This window comes from Phaenicophaeus curvirostris, chromosome 1 (genome assembly GCF_032191515.1).
Source record: "Phaenicophaeus curvirostris isolate KB17595 chromosome 1, BPBGC_Pcur_1.0, whole genome shotgun sequence".
Classification (NCBI taxonomy): Eukaryota; Metazoa; Chordata; class Aves; order Cuculiformes; family Cuculidae; genus Phaenicophaeus; species Phaenicophaeus curvirostris.
Window position 1 is genome coordinate 123,056,463 of NC_091392.1, and position 17,952 is coordinate 123,074,414.

Genomic DNA, 17,952 nt, shown 5'->3' on the forward strand with positions numbered 1-17,952 from the left:
AAATGCACAAAATATTCAAAATATATTTATTTTTACTTAGTATTTAGACTCTTTAATCACGGATTACATATTTAAGTTCAGCTTTGTGTGGAGAATTGCTTATCTGAGTCAAGGCAAGATTTCAGAAGGAATACTTCTATAGGAGAATAGGAAGGAAAAGGCTATTTTTTTCTTCATATACATGTCCTGAATTTTGTATTGAAGCACAACAATACAGACAGTCAAACCTTACTATTGTGCTTTTTTGCTGATAGTTTCTAATGTTTACATGCAACTTACTTTTTTTTCTTTATAAGTGCAAACTTTTTTTCCTACTTACATTGTTGTTTTGGTTGGATAGTTGTAGATTCTGCCTACTACAAACATGCAAGTAAGCCATCTATTACCTGCTTTTTCATTTTGTTACCCATTATGGATTAAATATGCGACTTCACTGCATTTTATGGTTTAAATATGCAACTTCAGTGCATTTATATGGAAATCTGATTAGAGAAAAAGTCTATCAGGAAAGATGCACGGGAGCTGGTTACTGGCTGAATGAATGTGTCAGGGATTTCCTGACTTGCTTCTGTAGTGAGACAGCTGGCTCAGGTGGAGAGGAGAGGGAAGAGGAGAGGAGAAAGAGGAAGGAAATGAGGTTGGGGGGGTGGAATGACAAAGGTTTAAAAAAGCTTTCTTGACACTAAGAAGCATAAATTAGCATTATAAAAACATTGACAGGTTTTCTAGTAGTATTTTGCTATATTGCAGATTTAGTGCTGTTCCAGTAGATGGCACTAATTACATAAACAATTTGCTAAAATAAAGTAAATTAGAAAAAAAAGGAAGCACAGATATTCATTAACCAAATCCCAGTATTTCACATAAAAAAAATGAAAATTCAAACGTATTGTTTCACTGTATTTTCCATGTCAGTATAATTAAATGTCACGAATAGTGATAGTTTTCATAACACATAATAATATATCCATCTCTGTGTCTCGGAAAAGAATAATCAACATTATAATCAGTATTTATGAATTTGAACTGTAATGATTTACCCACCATTTAGAATTTTATTGCTTGGTCCTCTCAGAGATTAGAAATAGTCCTATGAAAAGACTCTGACTGTAGTTACCTGTAAACCTGAGGAAGTATTTTCCCTTTCCCTTTCCTTTTCCCCTTTTCCCTTTTCCTTTTTTAATTTTCCCTTTCCCTTTCCCTTTCCTTTTTGTCTCCCTCTCCCTCGCCCTCTTCCCTTTTCCCTTTCCATTTCCCTTTATTATAAAAACTCCTTCTCTAATAATAATCTTAGGTTTATTATTTTTCTTTCTCTTTTTTTCTCCAGCAATTTACAAAAGAAATAAGACAATGGCAAATAAAGGTAGATGTGGCAAATGACATGGCACTTAAGCTGCTCCGTGATTATTCAACAGATGACACCAGAAAAGTAGAACTGATGACAGATAACATTAATTCAACGTGGGCTGCCATTAATAAGAGGTAGGATATAAATTCATATATTAGATTTGTTGTGAAGATTCTTTGTCCAGATTTGGTTGGACATTATAGAAGATGTAACTTTTGAAAATGTCATGATTATAGTGAGAAAGAATGATGACAACTTTTCTGTCATTTTTTTTTGAAATAAGTCTTTAAAACACCATTTAATTCTCTGAAATAAAAACTTGCCTCCTGCCAGATTTCATCTACTGTAACCAGTTGCTAGTTAACTTCAGTTGATAGGGTATATGATTAATTATTTGAAATGAAATGTTACGCGTTTCTGTGTACTCTCTCCACATCACAATCACTATAGTGATTCTGAGTCAAACTAAATCTGAAAATGACAGACATATTCTATTGAATCAGGTTAAAAGTAGAAATGTTATCATGTACCTTTGAAGCAAATCTCTAGTCAAGAAAGTTTTTATAGATCCTTGATGGTATTCATTATTGCATTTCAGCTTGTCAACAAATTGTGAATCATCCAATACACAATCTATATGATCAGAACATATTGCAAAACAAAAAATAATTTCTTTATAGTAGTAAAAGAGTTTTGAATCATTGCATGTAAGAAGAGATACATAAAATTAAATCAAAGTTGTTTTAATAATTATCTTGGATTAAGTTTTATAGCTTATAACTGAAACTAGAGCTGAATTAGATCTTTACAAGTTTTTAATTAAAATTTATGAACAAGGCCAGAAAAGTTACTCTAGTTAAATATACAATTAATTCAGGAAATCTTCTTGCATAATGGCAGATACTTAAATCACTGATGACTACAGAAATTTATTCCCACTTTTTGTTTCATTTTTTTGTGAAGTTGATACTCATATGAATGAGTCAGTCTAACAGTGATTTTTCTGAGGCAGACTTGCCACTGACTTAAGATGCTGTTCAAATCAGAGAAGAGATGCTATTGATGTCCATTGAAAGACAGCCACATAACAGTTTGAAAAGTTTTGGGGTTTTTTTAGCAGAAGTAATAACTAAAAAATTAATATAAACCTTCAGTTAATATCTGCTTGCATTTCTGCTCTTATTGAAGTGGCCATTTTTAGCCACTGCGATGGAAGTAGCAATATTTTTCAGAAAAAATATTTTGCTCTCTGTCATCTGAGAAACAGGCTGGGGGGAACCTCTGTTCCTGAATGAGAAAGGCTAGGTGTCTAACGCTCAAAAGCATTCTCCGTGAGTAAGTAAAATGAGTAGTTCAAAAAGGCTAGATGGAAACACTGTAGGAAATTGCTTTTTGTCTGTATCTAAAACTAGAATGCCTGCGTGGTGAGATGGCTTTGCAGTCCTGAAGTTCAGGATAGGTCTGTAGATGCTGTGGGTGATCAGGTAGAAGTTTTAGCTAAGAGTGCATCTTTAAATTTGTTGATCCGGGCGTGCATCTAGATGTGTCTAAATGTGAGAACTGCCATTGTTGCATGAATTCAACTAAGTATTAGGCTAACAGAGAGTACAAGTACATCAAGATAATTCCTTGCAAACTTCTACAAAAGCCACAGACTTGTTCAGAGTTTGTATTAGATGAATTACTGTAGTAAATGTTTTATGTCATAGAAAAGAGGTGTTCAGATGACTGAGTTGACATTTCTCATTAAGAAGTACAAAAGGATATGATTAAGCTTGAGCAGGTAACTGCAAAACACGAGTTTCCTAGTTTTTGTTTGTATGGCTTCAGTTTCTAATTTTTTTTTTAATTCAGTATTTTGCATATAACTTTTGTAAGATGTCTCATGATTTGCGAACTTAAAAAAGAAGTGTGCTGCAAACAGTAGTTGATAAGCTTCTCTGACGGCTGTATTATATTTCTACTTGTCTTCTGTGAGACTGGTAAATATGGTTGTACAAAGGCATCAAGTCAGCAAAGACAGAAGATTTTCTGGACCTGTAGATTTTTCAGATTTGTTCAAAGCAGTAGCCAGGCCTTATTCTCACGGTGCAGGTCTTATGTGAGGCATTGAAAGAACCTCCTAGATTTCTTTTGTTAAGCAATTCTGTGGAAAGAGAAAATGGAATCCATGAGCCTTTGGTTGATTTAAATGCCAGTTTGGTGTGTTTTGGGGATGTTCATTTTGTTTTGTGTTGTTTTCCATCCCTCTACACTTCAGCTTTCATGTTATCGCATAGGAAAAAACAAACTATTTCTTTGTGGTTTTGGGATCTATGAAATGTAAGAGCATATTTACTCAGTAGAAAGGAGACACATGAACTGTTTGTTACAGGTTCCAAGAAAGGCTAGTTCTCTACTGAAATGTGTATGTTATAATTTTGGATATATCCATGAATATTATTTTAATCTAGACTTTGAGTAAGTGGTGCACTGGTGACTCAGTGACCTCACAGTGATGTAGAAATATATTCTAAATAATGGCCTTGACCAATTCTCCAGTATTCTAGAAAGAGTTTTGTCACTGTTTACACATTTCTTGAGTGCTAAGAAGGAACATTCTGCTGAAGACAGGTTTCTTCTCCTTATATTCATAATTATTTTGTCTATATTTTGTTTTAAAAAGAAAAATTAAGAGTGGTTTACATTGTTTCGAACTGTTCTTCCTCTAGCCTGTCATTAATATCAAAACTGTGTGTCAATGTAAAACATATGAAACCTCCTTTTCCATGAACCACATTAGTAAAACAACAGGCAGGCAAGCAGCAGTAAAATTCCACTTTGCCTGTTGGTAATAGTTCAGCCAAAGCAAGTACTTCAGACGTTAAGGCAACATCTGCCAGATTGTGTTTTGTTTTGCTTAAGTAGATTTGCAGCTGATTGCTGTGTGTTTACCCTTTGCCTTTCTGTTCTGTTTTATAACATTGCACTGTTACAAATAACATTCTAACTCCTTTAACAGACAAATTGGTGAATGCTTAATGTTTTCTTCATGTTGTTCACCTGCCACTTTTTAAATTTTTTTTGTTCTTGTTACTACAAAGATATAAAAACTGATCAATTGGGCAAAAGTGAAGAGGTCTCATGCTCTTCTCTATAGAAGCGTTAACTTTCCAAGAAAAACAATGTATTCTTTAAGTATTGTGGTTTAACCACAGACAGTGACTAAGCACCATACAGGTACTCTCCCATTTCCCACCCTTCACAGTGCGGTGGGGAGGAGAATGAAAAAGAAAGTAAAACTTGTCAGTTCAGATGAAGATAGAGAGAATAATAAGTATAATAATAAAATACTATACAAAACAAGTGATGCACAATACAATTGTTCATCACCCATTGACTGCTGCCCAGCCTGTCCCCAAACAGTGATCTCTGCTGTTATATGGTATGGAATATCCCTTTGGCCAGCTTGGGTCACCTGTCCTGCCTGTGCCTCCTCCCAGTTCCTTGTGCAGCTCCACCCTGGTAGACCATGGGAGGCTGAGAAGTCCTTAACTTAGTATAAGCTTTACTTAGCAACAACTAAAAACATTGGTGTGATATTGACATTATTCTCATTCTAAATCCAAAATGAAACACAGTACTTGCTCTTTGGAAGAAAATCAAGTCTTTCCCATACCAAAGCAAAATATTAAGCTGAGGCACTTAAGAAGAAAGTGATCTGTATTGCTTGTATTAAAAACCGAAATCTAACAGATGAAGTGTTTTCAAGAGAAAAAAATATACTGGTGGAAGCAACCAAACCATTAGAAATTTACTATATTTAAAAACATTTGTTATGACAGTATTAAATTACTCCCTCCTTCTGTGGGCACTCCTACTTTATGTCAATTATGATATAAAAACATAAACAGTAGCTTGGATTTATTACTTCCCTAGGAATCCACCAAATGTCTCTAAATTTCACTGACTTAAATACTAAGCTAAAAAAGGACTTAGATCTTTCTTAGGTGGAGCATATATTATGACAATAATTGCATAACTAGCTCTGAAAGTTGGTTTAGAACTCCAACCCCATCACTGTCTAACAAAAATCTTCCAATATTTTCAGTGTCCACCAGTTCCCATGTTCAAGTTTCCTCCCCTCAGGCTGCACGGAAGGTATTAAGAGCTATTGCTGCTCAAGATGTGGGTTTTTTTGTCTCTTGAGGACAAATACAAGATACATGTCAGTCAAAACCTAAGAAATGTCTTTTTTTCTCACCTCGGGGTATGGGCAGTGAATAATCAATATACGATTAGGCTTATATTGTTGTTACTAGTTCAAGTACTAGGGATTTAGAGAGGGAATAGCAAGGAGCTGAGTTTCTAGACAACGTGTTTGAAAGGTCTGAGATACCATCACCTGTATTTATTTAAGAATGGTGTTAATGGTCGAGTGCAGCCACTTGTACAAATACTTTTGCCTCTCAGCTCGACAGTATGAAATGCAAATGTCCAAGCAAACTAAAGATATAAACTGTACAAAAGTCTGATGGGCATCTGTTCACTATGTAAACGCATATTATAACAACAACTATCAGTGTGAAAAAGGTTATAACTCAGTTTTGGTCTTTAAGCATTATTTTTTCCTTATCAGTGGCTACTTGCTATAAAAATACAGGTGTTAGGGTGTGAACCTTATATTTACATGATGTTTGTAAGTATAATTTTATTGCCTGAACAGTAAGAGCTTGACTAGACTGCTGGTGACAGGTTTTCTTAATATACTCTACCTGTCCTAATATTACTTTGCACTTGTGGAGGTAATCACATATGTGTTATAGTTGTATTGCATTCTGGGTGAGAAAAACTGTATTTGCACATCAGCAACAGCTGGAAGTATGAGATGTGTTGTTATACTGAAGATTCATAGCTAGGCCTTCCTGGGAGCCATCTCTCAGGAGCTATTTGCTCATTTAGGCTTGGATTGCTGAAGTTAAGAGAAGGATTCACAATACATTTTACTTTAAAAATAACATTCCCATCTTCCAAGTTTTCCAAGGACATTCAGCCTTTTCCTTTCCATGCTTCTGTTTCTTTGGAGGCTGGTCTGCATTCCTAAAATTGATATCATTTCATGTGTATGAACAGCTATTACAGTTCTTTGTACAGGCACACTTTCTTTGAGCACATTGAAACAACTAAGTTAAAAATGTAAGTGGCCATGGAAACCTTGTTTATACGGGAAGCTTGTTTACATGTTTGTGCCTGCAGCTGTTATCCTGACTATAGAGATGCATTTGTATGGGTGTGAGCAAGAATCATTGCAAATATAGGACTTCAGATGAAGCTGACAGTAGTCAAATGTTTTCTGATGTATTATTTTTCTTTTTTTTCCCAAAGAAACCATAGTATGATCACTTTGTGGTGATTTATTGATTATTTTTTGAAATAATTTTGCCAGGCTTAAAAAAGTGGATAAACTAGTTTGTTACAACCAGTGTGTCACACTGAAGCTTGTTATTTACAGCAGCTTAACGATGGATACTAAGTTGAAATTGCAAAGACTGCTGGAAAACATTGCAATTTTAGGACGATTATTTCATTTTGTGAGAGATATTGATAATACATGTACGTATTTGTTGCCTCTATTATTTGTAAAAATAAATTTTCAGTCTAGGTGTTTGTCAAATGCTGTCTTTGAGAACTTTGCTTTTTATTTATTTCTATGAGGATTTAAGTACTTTTGTTTAGTAGAACTATTCACATTGAATGAAAATGAGTCTCCAGAGTCTCAGGTATCACACTCAATATTATGTTAAGGAGCAAATAATTTTATATGTCAGCATTTTTTTCCAAAGAACTAGTGTAGCTCTGTTGACTATTCTTTTGAATAGACAGAGAAACTATGTTTTCAAAAAAGCATTTAATCCAGAACTCTTCTGGAAAGTCTGAATTTTATATGGGATCCTGATGTCCTTCCCATTAGACAAAAGGGTACAAGAACCCTTTAATTGCATAAAACTGATTTTTCTCACTTCGTTAGTACAGCACTCCATGGCCTCAGAAGTTACTCTCCAGCAGATTTAGTAACATTGGCAAACTCTACAGAAAAACTCTTTATTAGCTGCTTGTGATGCAAGAGAGTTAAGGCTTTTGTGTGGTATCTTTGTGGGTATCTTTGAAGTTTCCTGAGAGTTGTTTTCAGATAAAAGATTGTGTCTTTCTTTATTCCATTCTGTTGCTACTATTTCATATAATAGCACAACCTCAAAAAAGGATTATAAAAAGGGTGCAAATACTATTCCAAGGTTTAGATGCTCTGAGTTTAATTTGAGATTTTTATTGTTTTATATTTTACTTTGTTAAATATCACCCTTTAAGATAGCCATGTTAAAGTGTATACCTAAAAGGCCACTTTGGGGAGATAAATGGTTTTATGATGATAGATTAAAGATAAATTAGCTATTTGAAACATTCTAATAACTGACTACACTGTCAAACAAATATTTATGTACAAAATATAATATCAAGCCTATCAGCAATTACTGATTACTGCATTGTTATTTTTTCTTCCTAATGCCCCTAAGAATGATGACATTTCAGCCATATGTAGACAAAAAATAAAATTGCCTAATTAAAAATGTCAGATGAAGCTCCTATAAATAAGAGAACTTGTAAGTCATCTTAGCTACTTGTATTCTAGTTTTCACCTTTATCCTCCACTCAGCTGATGGTACTTTTTGTTCAGTACTGACATCAGTACATGGATCCAAGATGAGAAGTCAGCTGAGGGTACTGAATATTTGTGGTTTACTTTGTAGAGGATAGTCCTAGATATGCTGTGCTTTCAAAATGCTGGTAGGATGAGACAAAAAAGCAGTGTTACCCAAAATATGGTGTGATTCATCATTTCCACCTTTGTGAACCTATTCTTGTGATTTTTGAGAAACTCTTTTAAGATTAAAAAGAGGAAGGAGTTCTTGAGTTATTTCAGGAGAGGGCAACATCAGTTATACAGTACTAGACTAAAATGATCTATGCATCCTTGTGACTTTAGGAACATGTTTCTTAAAACTCTCCGTATCAGTCTGAATAAACTTAATACTCTCACCACTTGGATAGTTATTTCTGTAGGCTGGTACCTTTATCACTTCCAGAAGGGCAACAGATCACCTATAGGTCTGTTAAGTCCTCCCACGGACAAACAGAAATGACCTTAAAGAGAAAAGTGTTGTTATTTTTAAATTAATTATTTTGTTTCTCAACTTGTCTGTCCCACATATGGCTTATAAGGTTTTTTAGACACCATGAATTCATCTGTTTGATAGGTTAGTGGTTTGGTAGCTAACTGTAACCTAATGTTAGTGATTTCATTGTAAACCTTTTAAAAGGACAGCACCAGCATTTTGCAAAGAGGCGTTCAGCTTCAAACACTGATAGAAAATTAATAATTAAAATTAAGAAGGAAAAGTGAAAATAGGATGTCTAGAAAACCATTCCTTACTTCTCAGACAGTTGATCTCTCTATTTTTTTTGTCATTGTTGGTTTATATTTTGGTCTTGAGTAAAATCACAGAATCACAGAATCACAGAATAACCAGGTTGGAAGAGACCCACCGGATCATCGAGTCCAACCGTTCCCATCAAACACTAAACCATATCTCTCAGCACCTCATCCACCCGTGCCTTAAACACCTCCAGGGAAGGTGACTCAACCACCTCCCTGGGCAGCCTGTTCCAGTGCCCAATGACCCTTTCTGTAAAGAATTTTTTCCTAATGTCTAGCCTAAACCTCCCCTGGCGGAGCTTGAGGCCATTCCCTCTTGTCCTGTCCCCTGTCACTTGGGAGAAGAGGCCAGCACCCTCCTCTCTACAACCTCCTTTCAGGTAGTTGTAGAGAGCAATGAGGTCTCCCCTCAGCCTCAAAAAAGTAGAATTCTGTTGCTTTGTTCCTATTTGCTGTTTCTTAAATGCTGTTTATACCTTTCTGATGAAGATGAGAAGAGTTCTTGTGTTATAGAGAAATCCAGCTGGACAAAATCATTAAACAGCTTTAGGTTTCATGGACTAACTTGAAACAAAAGGCAACCTTAATAGGGACATTTCAAAGAAACATTCCATTTGAGAAATCTCTTTCTTCTGCACCCACAGGAGGTGCAGGAGGAGCAGGGTACCAAGGAAGACATAAGTAAGCCTGATTTTGTGAGAGAAAGAACAGAAATGTCAATTTTTATTCTTACTCCGTTAGAAGATTAAGACAAATGTGTTCTTTTTCTTAAAGGTGAGATTTTCTGACGTAATTAGAGTTTTAGTCTCTGTTTGAACAAGAACAGAAGCTAATGCTCTGTGCTCTGAAAATCCAGCCTTAAATCTATTTCCTATTAGTCTGCAGACAAATTAACAAACTGTAGCAAACTGATTATTGCTCTCATCCAAAGCTTATTGCAACAAATGGCTGTCTTTCCTTTCCCCTCAATAGACTTCTTATCAGGCTTCATGTCCTTTAAAACAAACAACTGAACAGAAATTAATAAAGCTGATGGACTAGCAGAGTGCCAGTAAAAAGGAATTTGACCTTAGTTGTCATTTTTTGTTTGCATTATTATTCGTGTGATAGCTTTGTTCTGTTTTCCCCAGTGTTTCCTATGGATTTATTTATTTTTTTTAACAGCATCTCCTTGCTATTGCAAGCTTTGGTGCCTCATGATTGTTTAGCTGCTGATCAGCTGCTACGCAGGGAGTGTGAGCTTCTCCCTCACTGGCTTGTCAGTCATGCTTGAAACTGAGAGGATAATTCAGCCTGCCTATTAAATTTTTAGTCACTCTTTAGAAGTTGCCCCCCAAATATGTCAATTTGAAAGCAGTGTTGCTTGCCTTTTGTTCTGTGGCTGCATATGATTATGAACAGAATTTCAACCAGAGGTTCTTTTTGTATAAACTTACAAAGAAATTGACAAATAACAAGTTGTTAGTTTGGATGGGGATCAGTGGCACAAGAGGCTGATGGTCGCTACACTTAAGGACAAGGCAGAGACCTAGGGTAGTGGCATTACTGAGGGCAGATGAGAAAGTAACAGAATTAGCAATGTAATTTTCTCACATGTTCTAAAATAGAGATGGTGAAAGATCATTCAGGAAGGGTGAGAATAAACTGGCAGATCTTGAGGACAGAGCTTTTAAACTATATGTCATATAGGTACATAGAAGAAAGAACAGTAAATAAGCTAGGAATTTGTGAAAAGGAAAATATCAGTATGTTCACGTTCTAGTATCAATCATGTATCCACTATCAATCACAGCTTGACCAATAGCCCAAATTTAACTGCACGGTGCTACATTGCCTGACAAATTTAAAAAATGTAGAGCTTTTCCCCGGCTACTAAGCATTACATCTCCTGCAAACGGTAAGAAATATTACCTGCTGCAAATGATGAGAAATAATCGCTCTTAGAACTATCACTTTAGCTGGCATATCTGCAGAATCTTGTTTTGTGCAGGATACATAATTGATTATGTATCCAATCTGCTTAAGCACAATATTACCTTTTGACAATGAATTATACAGGTTCACTTTTTATTGGTAAAGAAAAAAATATTAGTTTATCTTTATGCACTACATATTTTTGAGATTCCTTTTCTTCACTTTACACAATATATGGTAAAAACAAATTTCTTGGAATTACCTAAGGTGCCAAGCTTGCAACATCCATTTCCCACTTCCTACATTTTATCTTATTAGTATTTAATCTTTTATTTTTAATTTCCTTTATTTTCTTTTTCTTGTTTTCTTTCCTGTTATTTATAAGCTTATTATTTTTTAATTTGTGTCAGGTTAGACTTGTGTCAGATTAATTTTTTTTTAAAAAAAATCTAACTGGAATGCATTTTCTATACCCTACAAGATGACATACATAGGCTGATTTTGGTTATTTTTTTTAATTTTAAAATCTGAAAGAGATGCTGTTGTTTATTATCAGTAATGCTAAACATTTCAGAAACTTCCAAGAGTTCTTGGGGCTTAGACCATGTCTGTGTTTGATACTTCAGCTATATTAAGTAATTAATATTTACCTATTTACCTATTCCAAGACGGTAAATTTGTTTTTGTTGTAGTTGACCTGCAAATTTTGCATTGTGGTCTGACTCCAACGGATGGGAGGCAATTATTCCAGGGCTGTCCTCTCTCTTTGTTCCTGTGGGAACACCAGCAGATAGATTTGTTCAAATAAGATGTCACTAAGAAACTAGAGTTTAGATCTGTGTTTGGTGACACCCTTTCTTTATAGGCTATGCAGACCCCTTCGAGCTCTGGGCACTTGTCACTGTTACTTCTTATCATGTTGGGGAAAATAAAACTGGAAGCATGGAGCATTTTTATTTCATTTTGCTTTGGCTAAATTGGTTTTTACATTATGCCACTCCTTTAGTCTTTTTATGTTTGATGTTGCTCTCCTTTGTGCTGGTCGAGATGAGGTACCCATGCCAGCATCAGGAGACTGACTTAAAGGTGGATGTAATATTATTTTATGGTTTTTTGGTAGTAAACTTTCAGATGTTACTATGTGTTAACAACTTCAGTATTCCTTCAAGGCTACAGCTAGTTCTGAACGAAGCAGAGTATACAGAGTTTAAATCTTCCTTGTAATGTCTGGTATTTTCGACATATCTATATTGAATCTTTCTGCAATCGCATTCCTGATGATTTGTTACATTTGGAATTAGTTACAGTCCTCCCTGGGTTTGACTGAAAACTAAATTTGCCATCTTGATCTTCACATCCTTTTCCCAATGGTTAATTCATGCACTGAATAACACCTAGTACTTCTGCCTTGGGACACGCTCCTAATGCTCATGGTTGAACATTATTTACCTTGACTACATTATATGTTCTTAATGTCAGGTTTTGATTCAAGAGGTTTCTGTAATAAACTTTGCATCCATGCATTAGCTCCTAAGAAGCCCCTTGTATAGGGGCTTAACTTGTGAATAGTAAAGAGATTACATTGCTTTATTGTTAGTTTTCATCTTTTGTTTCAATTAATTCTAAGAAAAAGTTGACAAATGTATTTTTCTCAAAGGCACACAATATTATTGGTCCATACTACACTTATTAAATAAATGTAGGATGGTATTTACAGATGAAAGAAGAAGAAATCTTATTGAGTACTCATTCTCAACCAAGGGCTTAATTTCTGATGGAAATACAATACTTTACTACTTGTATAGATGTAATCTTCGTAGGTGGTTTCTCCTTCTAGATATATATTTGTTTGGGTACTGGTAATGGAGGGGCAACATGAAACTAGTCATAAACATTAGAGACTGTTGAACATAATTACCTGTTCATGTGGTGTCATTAGCAGTTTACTACATGCATAATGTACTTCGCTTGGACTGAGTCACATGAACTACTCAAACTTACTAGAATAATGTCACTAATTTATATACCTTCCATCCTTGAAGGTACTCAAAAGCTGTACATGGTCCTGGTAGCTGGCTGAAGGGATTCTGCTTGAGCAGAGGGTATTGGACAAGACGATCTCAAAAGGTCCTTTCCACAATCAACTGTTTGGTGACTGTGACCAAATTTATGGAAATAAATTACTATCTGTTGACGGCTTTTCATGCTTTCCACTGATTTCTCTCAACATCAGATATTAATATTGCTTCTTTAGCCAAACTATAATCAAAAGTGACATTATTTTGTCACTAATATATAGATACTAAAATAGAGACCAGAACTTCTATGACATTTTCTTTTCAAAAGTATTCATCTGGAAAAATGGCTGTAGTTATGCCTTCACATTTCAGGAAGCTCTGTGTTCGGTCAGAGTTATTCTTTGCAAGACCATTTGAATATGTGTGCTATTTATTTATTTTTTTCCCCCCTCAAATCCTATTTAACAGAGATGGACACATTAAAAAGAAAATGGCTACCAACTTAGAATGTATTGCAATGCCCTTTCACCTGTGGAAAACTATAAATGTAAACATATTTCCTGCAAGATGAGCCGGGATGCAATTTTTCAGCTAATTGGAAAAAGCAGAACTAAGTCAAGGACTGCCAACCAAATTTCGTTTTTAAGATATGATGATGATTATTGTGTCAAATGCAATCATGGATATAAGCGTAGAGCTGACAAGAGTTCAAGTTGGTTTTAATCAGGCTCTTATTTAGATTTAGACCTCCTGCTCAGAAATAACAGCAGCTAGGTGGAAATGAATTATTTTAAAATATAGACTTGATTCCTTCTGCAAAAAGAGCAGGATTGAAGAACCTTGGTGTTTCAAAATCTCATTGTGTTGCCAATTCAGAGTTTGTTAATGCATCTGTTTGTACAAGACCATTTAAAATACATCTTTTGGTTAAATAACAGAAAATATAGAGGTATATGTCCTTTAAAAACTTTATGGTATACATTATGGATTTCTTTGCATGAGCTGAAATAAATCAGAATCATCAGTTAAACTGATGAATGCATCAGTTATGCACTCATTTCAATGACTAAAAATTTGAAAGTTATTTGAGAACAAGTAGACATAGCTTAAGGGAAAGAAATGAATCTCCGCAGACCTTGGATAACTTATCTAGAATATATAGATGGTACTTGCATGACAGTGAGTACAAAATGATAAGTCACAAGCCAAATGAAGTGTCTTTTTGATGCAAACACTTGAAAATTATTTCAAAGTTTACTGAGGAGAAAGAAAGCCTTGCAGATCATGCATTATTTCAGAGTTGGATTTGGATGAGTCTGTCAGAATTGCTTGTGAGCACACAAAATTTCAGGGATAGTCACTTTTGTTTTGACTTTTTGTAGCATAGTAGTCGAACATCCTTACTCCCAGACTTAGTGTTTTGGTGTATATATGTCTGTCATCACTCTGTCCAGGGTTTTTGTTTGATAGGTTACATTTTCTTCTGCTAAGAATTTTTATCATTGAAATGTGTCCAGAAAAAGAACTGAGTTAGAACTATCACAGAAGATCCTGTTCCCTTTGAAGTCAGTTGAAGGTTAGCCATTCATCTCAGTGGAGTTAGAATTTTCTTTGTAAGGCTTTTATATCATATATCCTGAGTTCTGTTAAACTAAGTGCAAGCTGAGTATCGTCTGAATTTACTGATCTGGACTTTAGAATTTCATTATTTATTTTATATTTACATGACCCCAAGGAACGGAACTAGAGTTATAGTTTTTCCCAATGTTTTTGAAACCTTATAATAAATTAATAGTGTTCCTCTATATTCTCCTATTACCTCCAGTTATAGTTCTAGTATTACAGTCTATTTGAACAACGTTATCTCTCTGTAGTGGGAAACATGCTATATTTCAGTGTTCTCTAGGAGTCTGAAACCTCAAGAATAGTAAAGAATAACTATATAAGATAAAGAGCAGTTCTTTACAACTAATATTAATGTATTAGCTTATATTGATGTAAGAAACAGTAGGCAGCCTACCCTCTCTCTCTCTTACTGAGATGCTTACTAGTTTTGATTACCAGCTGCTTCTGAGCTGAATATTACAGAGCTGGACCTCAACCATCATCTTGATTTCTCTTCAGCAGTTTTATGCTTCTTAAAATATACTGACATATTGGAATATTTTTAAAAATGTCTTGAGCCAATCTGATCCATCAGCATCTTTGAGTAATGTGAGTGCTACTTAACATCCATGTTTCAGAGGGATGAAAATAAGTAGTGTGTGCGTTCTAAGTGTTTAATTTAATGTCGCTCTCACTTAATACATACATGGTACAATAATAACTGTAAATGCTGCCAGAGATGTTTTCCAGTCTGGAAACTGAGGCTTCTTTCTCTTGCATGGTAGCAAGTTACTGTTCTGCTAGACCAATGAGCTCAGCCCTCAGAGGCTGCGGCTTTAAATAAAAACTGCACTAACAGTTTAATAGCATCCTTTGTGAGCCCTGATTGATTTCATGTAATGCCATCAGTGCATTTCAGTCTTATTAGATTTAGCTGTTGCTACAGTAATTAGGAATAAAAAAACTAGTGCCTTTAGAATATAAAGATTTTCATAATCAGTTTTAATTACACTTCAGTGTCTTAGAAAGCAAAGATTTTATCTTAATAAATTATATCTGAGTAATTAATATTCTTTTTTATTAGATAGCACTGCTGGCTGCTTTGGAATCTCAAAAGAATGATATGTTTTGGAATGCAAGGAAAAACATAATTCCATGTATTATAGACCGTGAAGTGTGAAGAATACTTAAACAGAACAAAAATCTATTTGCTTTTGTTTTGGTAGAGTAAGACACCAGTTTTGTCTGATTGTTTTGAGTTTTGATTTTAAGATTTCTTCTTTTTCTGAGTTCTCTCTTTAATGGGAATACCAGGATTATTAAATATTATCTTCCTGTGTTTTCTTGGAGCATCACTTTAATGATATGAAGGTTAGACAGGGATCAGTTCCATGAGTTCAGAGAATTGTGTGTGTGTGTTTGTGAGGTTCTTTGTTCTTTTGGTTTGTGTTGGGGTAGGAGGGGGTTGTGGGGTTTTGGTTTGTTTTTTTTTTGAGAGAGACAGTGGTTCTATTTGCTTGTTTTGTTTTAAGATACTTCTTTTAAGTTTTGACTAAGAGCTGTTAGCTTCTTGAGTGAGTCCATCAGAATATTATTCTGTGTCTTTCTGTATCTACAAGTAATTTTTAATGATTCTTCATATGTCTGTGATTGATGAGTGTTGTTTGAATTCCCTTTACTTTAACCTGGCAATTCTTAAGATTGACTGTCTGGAAAGTGATTGGTGTTAATTATAATTTATCAGATTAGAAATCCCAAATAAACATAAAATATTTCCAGTAACATGAAAGATAACCTGTAATTAGTTTTAATTACAAAGGAATTAAAATTATTTACTTAGCTTCATGTTAGCAGAACGACCACCTTAAACTTCCAGAGGGCAGAGTTTGGACTGTTCAGAAGGCTGGTTGATAAAGTCCCATGGGAGACAGTCCTTAAGGGCAAGGGAGCCCACAAGGGTTGGGTGTTCTTCAAGAAGGAAATCCTGGCAGCGCAGGAGCAAGCTGTCCTGATGTTCCGGAAAATGAGCCAGCAGGGGAAAAAACCAGCTTGGTTGAGCAGGGAGATCTGGGTGGACATCAACAAGAATAGGAAGATCTATGAGCTTTGGAAGAAAAGGCAGGCATCTTGGGTGGACTACAGGGAGGACGTGATCATGCAGAGGAAATATCAGGAGGACTAAAGCCCAACTAGAGCTCAGACTGTACAATTCTGTGAAAGATAATATAAAATCTTTCTATAAAAACATCAATAGTAAAAAGAGGCCCAGGGAGAATATTCAGTGTTTATTGGATGCAAAGGAAACAACTGTGACAAATTATGAGGACAAGGCTGAGGTACTTAATGCCTTCTTTGCCTCAGTCTTTTAATCGTAAGGAAAGTTGTTCCCTGTGTGTACATTCCCAGGAGCTAGAGGAGCACACCAAAGCTCCCATGATCCAAGAAGAGGTGGTTAGAGACTTGCTTGGCCAATTAGACATTCACAAGTCTATGGGGACGGATGGACTCTACCTGAGGGTACTGAGGGAGCTGGTGGACGTGCTTTCTATCATCTACCAGCGGTCCTGGCTGACTGGGGAAGTTCCAGTTGACTGGAGGCTGGCTGATGTTATACCCATCTACGAGAAGGGTTGGAGGGAGAATCCAGGGAACTACAGGCCTGTCAGTCTGACCTCAGTGCCAGGGAAAGTCATGGAGCAGGTGATCTTGAGTGCTATCATGAAGCACATGCAAGAGAACCGGGTGATCAGGCCCAGTCAATACGGGTTCATGAAATGCAGTTCTTGCCAAACTAACCTAATCACCTTCTATGACAAGGTGACCTGCTTACTGAACGAGGGAAAGGTCATGGATGTGGTCTTCCTGGACTTCGGTAAAGCCTTTGACACAGTTTCTCACAGCATTCTGCTTCGGAAACTGTCAACCTCTGGCCTGGACAGGTGAACACTCTCCTGAGTGGAAAACTGGTTGGATGGCCGGGCCCGGAGAGTGGTGGGAAATGGAGTTAACTCCAGCTGGAGGCCAGTGACAAGTGGGGTTCCCTAGGGCTCAGTGCTGGGTCCAGCCCTGTTCAATGTCTTTATCAATGACCTGGATGAAGGCATTGAGTGCACCCTTAGCAAGTTTGAAGATGACACTAAGCTGGGTGGAAGTGTGGATCTGCTGGAGGGTAGGGAGGCTCTGCAAAGGGATCTGAACAGGCTGGACCGCTGGGCAGAGTCCAATGGCATGAGGTTTAACAAGGCCAAATGCCGGGTCCTGCACTTGGGGCACAACAACCCTGTGCAGTGCTACAGACTAGGAGAAGAGTGGTTAGAAAGCTGCCTGGAGGAGAGGGACCTGGGGGTGTTGGTTGACAGGTGACTGACCATGAGCGAGCAGTGTGCCCAGGTGGCCAAGAAGGCCAATGGCATCTTGGCTTGTATCAGAAACGATGTGACCAGCAGGTCCAGGGAGGTTATTCTCCCTCTGTACTCGGCACTGGTGAGACCGCTCCTTGAATCCTGTGTTCATTTCTGGGCCTCTCACCATAAGAAGGATGTTGAGGCTCTGGAGCGAGTCCAGAGAAGAGCGACAAAGCTGGTGAAGGGCTGGAG

General features: G+C 36.3%; 1 protein-coding gene across 4 annotated transcripts in view; it reads left to right on the forward strand.

Moving 5' to 3' along the window:
* The window catches only part of DMD (dystrophin), a 1,224,073-nt gene that overhangs the window by 947,675 nt on the left and 258,446 nt on the right, over positions 1 to 17,952 (forward strand). For all 4 annotated transcript variants that reach the window (XM_069873469.1, XM_069873460.1, XM_069873489.1 and 1 more), the window contains one exon: positions 1,328 to 1,482. In XM_069873469.1, the coding sequence (XP_069729570.1) occupies positions 1,328 to 1,482 (155 nt within the window). The remainder of the gene's footprint in view (positions 1 to 1,327; positions 1,483 to 17,952) is intronic.